General features: G+C 43.0%; 1 protein-coding gene across 4 annotated transcripts in view; it reads left to right on the top strand.

Annotated features, from left to right (window-relative positions):
* Nucleotides 1–798: 798 nt before the first annotated feature.
* phf1 (PHD finger protein 1) overlaps nucleotides 799–7,213 on the top strand; it is an 11,748-nt gene continuing 5,333 nt past the window's right edge. For 2 of the 4 annotated variants that reach the window (XM_012817922.3, XM_031576633.2), the window contains exons 1-10: nucleotides 802–1,291; nucleotides 1,902–1,980; nucleotides 2,097–2,178; nucleotides 3,242–3,328; nucleotides 3,629–3,723; nucleotides 4,262–4,410; nucleotides 4,821–4,916; nucleotides 5,779–5,847; nucleotides 6,275–6,398; nucleotides 6,874–6,941. In XM_012817922.3, coding sequence (XP_012673376.1) covers nucleotides 1,903–1,980; nucleotides 2,097–2,178; nucleotides 3,242–3,328; nucleotides 3,629–3,723; nucleotides 4,262–4,410; nucleotides 4,821–4,916; nucleotides 5,779–5,847; nucleotides 6,275–6,398; nucleotides 6,874–6,941 — 848 coding nt within the window. In that variant the 5' untranslated portion in view covers nucleotides 802–1,291; nucleotide 1,902. Of the gene's footprint in view, nucleotides 1,292–1,901; nucleotides 1,981–2,096; nucleotides 2,179–3,241; nucleotides 3,329–3,628; nucleotides 3,724–4,261; nucleotides 4,411–4,820; nucleotides 4,917–5,778; nucleotides 5,848–6,274; nucleotides 6,399–6,873; nucleotides 6,942–7,213 lie in introns of all 4 variants that reach the window. The other 2 variants (XM_031576632.2, XM_031576634.2) reach the window with 2 other exon arrangements.

Here is a 7,213-nt window from a genome sequence, read left to right as displayed (position 1 = left end):
CTTTATAGGCTGTATATTCAAAACAAACTGAACGACTTTCGACCGAGTTGGCTATAATCTGACGAAACATAATATTTCTTCTTTAAAAGTGGGTTAAACTAAAAAAAACAACAAACTAAAAAAACTGTAGCCAGTGGACTTGCAACAGTGTTACGGAAACTAAGGCAGTAGCCTACATACCATAAACTATTGCCTATTCTACATAAAATGAGTGCATGCCCATCTTCACCAAAAACAGCAGCTTGGCTGCCTCCACATGTAATGTAGACAAATATTTGCTGCATTTCTCAAGAAGAAGAGGAAGAGTTTGCGCAAAGATGAAATGGAAGTATAGGTATGCAGTCATGATTATGAGATTAAAGACAGATAAATGTATAGCCATCAAAAATCTTTTTGACCAGTATCCCATCAATCTCTAGTGAGCTATCAAAAGATCGAGGATTAGACTAGTTGCGTGTTTTTAATAGCGGTCAATTGAGACTAATGCTGAAGGCTGTAATTTGGGTATGGGGGGGATATTTATAATTAGGCTCATATTTCATTAAAGCTAATGACTAAACGAGAAACTTTCCGATTTACAGATTGTTCAGTGAGCAGCTTTTCTCTACGTTTAGGCGGCAAGAAGGCATTTTCAAACTTTCCTCCAAAAGTCCAAGGCGCACTTTCTGCTGGACCAATTAAGACAATCGCCTCACAACTGTCTTTAATTAGCAGCGCGCGAGTTAATAACCGGCGCCGGGAGCCATTATCGCTCTCCTCGTCTGTTAGAGACGATTAGACACTGCTCTTAACCGTCCTGACATGAAATCCACATCAAAATCTCGGTCAGATTTACAGATGTGAAGGTGTTCTCGGTCCGTTCACTCCCCGGCCCCCCTATCTCCCTCCCACTCGATCTCTCTGTTTTATGTCTGCGTCACAACAAGTCGGTCGAGAGAGAGAGGCAGAGATGATGGCGTCTCTCGCGGGTTGATTCTCATGCTGCTCTGACAAACACGTTTAATAACATCAATAGGAGGGGGAAAGAGAGGAAAGGGATGGGAACATGACGAAACGACGTCGCGGAAGACGGACAGATAGAGAGACAGACGGACAGACGCCTTTTCACTGACTGGTTGACTGACATACCCGTTTTGGCACCGACAAACACGTACACATCCACACTCTCGCACACACAGACACATAACCGGACAGTAATTGAGTCGGGGGAAAACAGAGAAGAAAAGGCATTTCATGTCAAGCTTGCACGGAAATCTCTGTGACCCCAACGGAGAGGAGTTCGACTTTACAGGTAGCTTTCTGTCAATCTCGCTTCGGTCACTGTGTTGCTGCTTAATTGATTCGTGAATTTGATCATATGTAGCGAATTTCTGGAGTGTATATATCTGCATAATTTTTTTGCACGCGAGCCGAAACATGCCTAAACATTAAATATGCACAACAGTTGACATCTGTTCGTGTCTTTCATCAGGGAAATAACGGATTCGTGCATTGTTTGAATTAGGTAATACAATGTTATTAGATTGTATCATGCATTGCTAGTTGTCATATATATATATATATATATTGTACCCCAAGCTGTTTTGCATCTGTGCTAATGTGTACTTACTCTCGTCACTCAATGTACTGTACTGTATACTGTCGCTATGTTCTTAGTGTGAAATTAACCCTTTATGGCCCTCAGTGTTAGTGATATGATAAGGCCCTGCAGCGTTTTGGGCTCCCCCGTCTACTGTCGGGAGAAAAACTTCATACTGAGTAATACTGAAATAAAGTCTGTTGCTTCATCATCTCTCTCTCTATCTCTCTCTCCTTCTCTCTCTTTCTCTCTCTCTCTCTCTCTCTCTCTGAACACACACACACACACACACACACACACACACACACACATTGCCTTCCAGGATGGGGGTAGTGAATGAAGGAGATGATGTTTTAGCAAGATGGAGTGATGGACTACTTTACTTGGGCAATGTTAAAAGAGTGAGTGCATTACTTTTTGGGTTTTTATTTCCCCCCTCTGCACTTTTTTTTTATTTCAGTGAAACTTCCCTTGTCTGTGAGCCAGCCACAGCACAAAACTAATTTTTCTCTCGTAGGTGGATGGAGTCAAACAGTGCTGTTTGGTCCGATTTGAGGACAATTCTGAGTTCTGGGTCTTAAGAAAAGACATCCACTCATGTAAGTTTTATAAACAGTGTGGCCTGGACATTTTCACAATATTAAAACATGAAAATGTTTTCTGCCATGCTCCTCCCACGCTGTTCTAAGATGAAGGAAGTAGACACCTAGTTTGGTTAATATAGTGACTGACAATGCCAGACAAAATAGTGGAAGTCCTGTGAAAGCGGTTAAATAAAGATTCTTACATGGGTAGAAGGGAAATACTTTCTGTCTTTCTGTTTATTGCATTAAACAACGGAACTGTAAGCATCCCAATTGAAAGTATTTATATCGATTAATGTGTGTTTTCCAGTGATGGTTCTGGCTACTGCTTAATACCAGTTCCTAAAAGAATCAGTGGATGGATATTCTTAAGTGGGGCTAGATCAAGTTGATGCCCCATCTCTTAGATGCATTCAATTCTATACTCGCTATGCATCCTATATCAAACACGTCCTGAGTATAACATTCCTTTATCAATATCCATTGGAACTTTAGTGTTAAAAATGTTGTATCAGCTAGGGACTGGTGCTCCAAGAGCATGGTTGTACATTTTCTGTTTTTATTGTCTCTCTCTCTCTCTGATATGATATGATGATCTTAGTGTTCCTGTTGAAAGAGGGCACAGATTAGAAGTGTTGACAGCGTTAGGAGGAGAGTTGATAGTGTTCCGTGGATCAGAGTTCTAATTCATGTCATGTGGAGGAGAGACAGACTACTGTGTGAGAAGAAGGCTGTTGCATTTTAGCGCCAGTCGAACACACCCAGATATGCACTTCAGTGGCTCAGACATCTGAGAGAGCACGATATGTGAGAACCATTGAAGTGGCAATTATATGAGTCAATAAACAAATAAATAATGTTTCTCTCTCTCTCTTTCTCTCTCCCCTGTTCCCTTCCTCCACACTCTATTCCATCCTCTCTCTTTTCTCCTCTCTGACAATCTCTCTTTGCCTGTTCTCTCATCCCACGGCTCTCTCGCTATTATTTCCATTACACATCTACTTGTCCTTCTCTCTCTCTAACCCTTCTTTCCCCCTATCTCTCTCTTTCTTCCTTACTCACTCATTCTTTCTCTTAGTCTCTGTTGGAGTAGAGGAACTTTGTTGTATCTGTGATGGTCCACCTCTAAAAGAACCTCTCATAAACTGTCTCAAGTGTCGCCATGGTGAGATAACCAAAGCTAATTTTCTAGCAGATCATTTAATGTGCTAATGAAATACCATTTGTAATACCTCCAAAGGGTAGATTGTTTCCCTTTATCCAGTGCTCTTTTTTTCCTATTCAGTCCGATTAATTTTAAATCTGATTTTCAAATTCGCTTGCTGTAAGAGTGAGCTCAGAAGTAGAATTCTGGATGTATCTCATCCTGCCAAGTCAATAATGTACCACAGCATAATTGTGTTAGGTTTATTACGTAATAAAAGCTTTAAAGTAAGGTGCTCTGTCTTTGCCTGCTCTACTGCAGGTTACCATTCACAGTGCCATACTCCGGAGATTGAGGCAGAAGCTGACAGCGACTCCTGGATCTGTCGCCAGTGTGTTTTTGCAGTTGCCACAAGGGTTAGTCACAGTCCCTCTGTCTAATTGTATTGTGAAGCTCATTCAAAGCCATAAAAATCTACAAGGACAGCTTTGGATTGCAACGTTCTGTCTTGTCATTTTCCCCCCCCTGGATCTGCACCTGACAATTATAGCTTGGGTAACAGCAAAATATTGTGATGGGGGAATTCTGTGATTTAATTGCAATAGATTAAAGCAGCGAGAGGTTATTTTATTCCATCATGCTAGTTTTTTCTCTCTCTCTTTGTCTCCTTGTGCATAGTGTGAGTCAAGGTCTGGAGATGGAAAATAGGCCAGGTGTTGCATCCATCAATCCCTCTTTCCATTTCACCGCCCTGACATCCCTGCCTTTCTCTCCAGACAGAATCCCATTCTGCAGGCCTACATTAAAATAGCATTAGCAGCCCTTCCACTGTCATTCCTTGTCATGTTCTCCGCGCAGGTAATCTCTGCGAGATGCAGGGGCACGGCACTGGGCTTTGACTCACAGGCTTCGGCTAAGCTAAGTGATGTGCTGGCATGTTTTGTTGTGTCTCAGAGAGGGGGTGCCTTGAAGCGGGGACGCTTCGCCCGACTCATGCAGTTCATGAAGCTCCGGCTGCCCTATCAGCTGTCGTCTCTCGACTGGGACCCCCAGCACCTGACCAATCAGCAGCAGTGTTACTGCTACTGCGCCGGTCCTGGAGAGTAAGTCAGCCTTTCAGGTGGTTGCTTTGGGACAAGGTTGAATGTTAATAATGCCTGACAGGATGTATTGTGAGTGTATTCACTTGAAGTCAGATCTTTGGCAATTGCGTATATGTCTGGATGGATGATTTTATAGTGCAAGTGAGTGGTGGTTGGGAACCTAATAGGAAATAACCAGCATCTGAAGATCTGTGTTAGCTTCTGGTACTATGCAATGTTTCATGTTATGCCTAATTATGTATGTATGTGTATGTTTTTGTGTGTGGTGTGTGTGTGTGTGTGTGTGGTGTGTGTGTGTGTGTGTGTGTGTGTGTGTGTGTGTGTGGTGTGTGTGTGTGTGTGTGTGTGTGGTGGGTGTGTGTGTGTGTGTGTGTGGTGGGTGTGTACGCACGCTTGCATGTCTGTTCTAGGTGGAACCTGAAGATGCTGCAATGTGGCAGTTGTGGTCAGTGGTTCCATGAAGCGTGCACACAGTGCTTGACCAAACCCTTGCTCTATGGAGACAGGTGAGATTGGGTTGCAGCATTATTACGCATATTGTTGTAGACTTGTGTCGTCAAGGTCATCATTTGATAGACAGGGTATAAAATTAGCTATGGCTGTGCATTTTTAATTCAGGGACAAATGGCTCAGTCAGCCAGCTTTGATCTCTCTTTCTCTCTCTCTCTCTCTCTCTCTCCTTCCCTCTTCTCCCTCTCCCCCTCTCTCTCTCCCTCTTCTCCCTCCCCCCCTCTCTCTCCCTCTTTAGAAGGAGTGAAAATGTGACTCTTTTTGTAAGAGCGGATACATGGTGCTGCTGAGCTCTCCATACTTATATTTCTATTGGTCATATACAGTGTTGCATCAGCAGCTTCTCTTTGGAGACGTGCTGGGAAGGGAGAGAGAGAGAGAGAGAGAGAGAGAGAGAGAGAGAGAGAGAGAGAGGGAGAAGGAGGGAGGGAGAGAGAGAGATAGAGAGAGAGGGAGAAGGAGGGAGGGAGAGAGGGAGGGAGAGAGAGAGATAGAGAGAGAGGGAGAGAGAGAGAGGCCTTCTGAAGCAATAGACATGCAATCACGAGCAAAATCGCTGCTGTTCTAGGCCTGACATATACCTGGAACTCTGCACTAACCCTCGCATTGGTCTCAGTAAAATACATTTATACACATACTATGTCTAAACCACATCAGGAAATGTATCAATAGGTATATTATTCTCTTGTGTCAGGTATAGTTTTAATATTGTAACCTGACCATCACACTGTTCTCTTGCTGGATTCATACTTTGCATTTCTCATGTATTATTTCTAAATCACACCAGGAAATATAGCTTTAAAGTGTCAGGTATGGTTTTAATACACGAATGTGTGACACTTTATCTTCTTCCTCAAGGTTCTATCGGTTTCAGTGTTCAGTCTGCACAAATGGACCCGAGACAATCCAGAGGCTACCAATGAGCTGGTAAGATCACCATGATTGTTACACTGGAGTGCTTTTAAAAAAAAGTACTCTATGCAAAACTGGAACATTTGCGGCAGAATGTAAAACTGAGATGTATTATTCACCTCAAAGAGGAATCTGAAATAATTCATCTGCCAGTTTGAGAAGTTTTCTGTGAAAGGTAACTTTCCATGCAGTCTAGAGTCTCGACTGCAATGACAGTTATGAACAACCCGCACTTACGGCATTCATCATATTTACCTCAGATAATGTCAGTGAACATCACAGAATACATCTGCATGGTGTTTGGCTTGTTTAATTTTTCAGACATTGATTTTCAGATGTTGATTGATGGGGTTGCTATGAAGCATGACTTCTTGAATTCTCTCTGTGCAGGGATTCATATGGGATATTTGCGGCGTGCTCATGATATTGTTGTCCCTTTCAGGGTAGACTTGGCCCATTTGGTCCTTTATCACCTGTCTCTGTGCTGCAAGAGGAAGTACTTTGATTTTGACCATGAAATCCTGTCTTTTACCAACGAGAACTGGGAGTCTCTTCTACTGGGAGAGGTGGGAGAGGCTAAGCCTTTTTTTATGTAATGCAAATCAAACTGACTGACTGACTGACTGGTTTAATGCCCTTTTTACAGGCTGAAATTAGAGTGCTGTCAAAGCACACGGAAACACTTAAGTTTCTTTTTTAATCCCACTCGCAATCACACACTTGCAGCAGATATTGTGTTTGTGTCGGCCGAGTGTTTGTGTGTGTGTGTGTGTGTGTGTGTGTGTGTGTGTGTGTGTGTGTGTGTGTGTGTGTGTCGGTTTATAGCTGGTTGGCAGACACAGGCAGTGTGACAACAAAGATGTCTGTAGACTTCATCAGTTTTTATGTCATTGGTTACTCAAAAAAATTGATATCCTCTGTGTGAAAGTGATTCCTCCTCCTACTGAAAGCCAAAATCAACACTCTTTTTCTCTCTCTCTCTCTTTCTTTCTCTCTCTCTCTCTCTCTCTCTCTCTTTCTCTCTCTCTCTCTGTTGCTTAGCTCTCTGACACGCCGAGGCAAGATCGATGCCACAATCTGCTCAATGCTCTAAACTCCCACAAAGACAGGTGAGATCGGATGTGACAGCGGTAATTAACATGCACAGCAATGGCTGCTCCTTCCAGCTCGCCACACAAGATGCATGGAGAGTTACATAAGATGTTAATCTGTTCAGATGCTTCAGTTCAGAAGTGTGTGTCTTTGTATATGTAACGGTAGCCTGCGGATGCAGAAAAACTCACTCACTGACACCTTAAAAGACATGCTAGCAAAAGATGCTAGCACCCAGGGGTTTTAGCCTCCTTGCTAGCCCAGCTCCCATGTCCGAGGTTTCGAGTTC

Source organism: Clupea harengus, chromosome 11 (genome assembly GCF_900700415.2).
Source record: "Clupea harengus chromosome 11, Ch_v2.0.2, whole genome shotgun sequence".
NCBI classification, from domain to species: domain Eukaryota; kingdom Metazoa; phylum Chordata; class Actinopteri; order Clupeiformes; family Clupeidae; genus Clupea; species Clupea harengus.
This window is presented reverse-complemented; position numbering and strand designations above follow the sequence as displayed.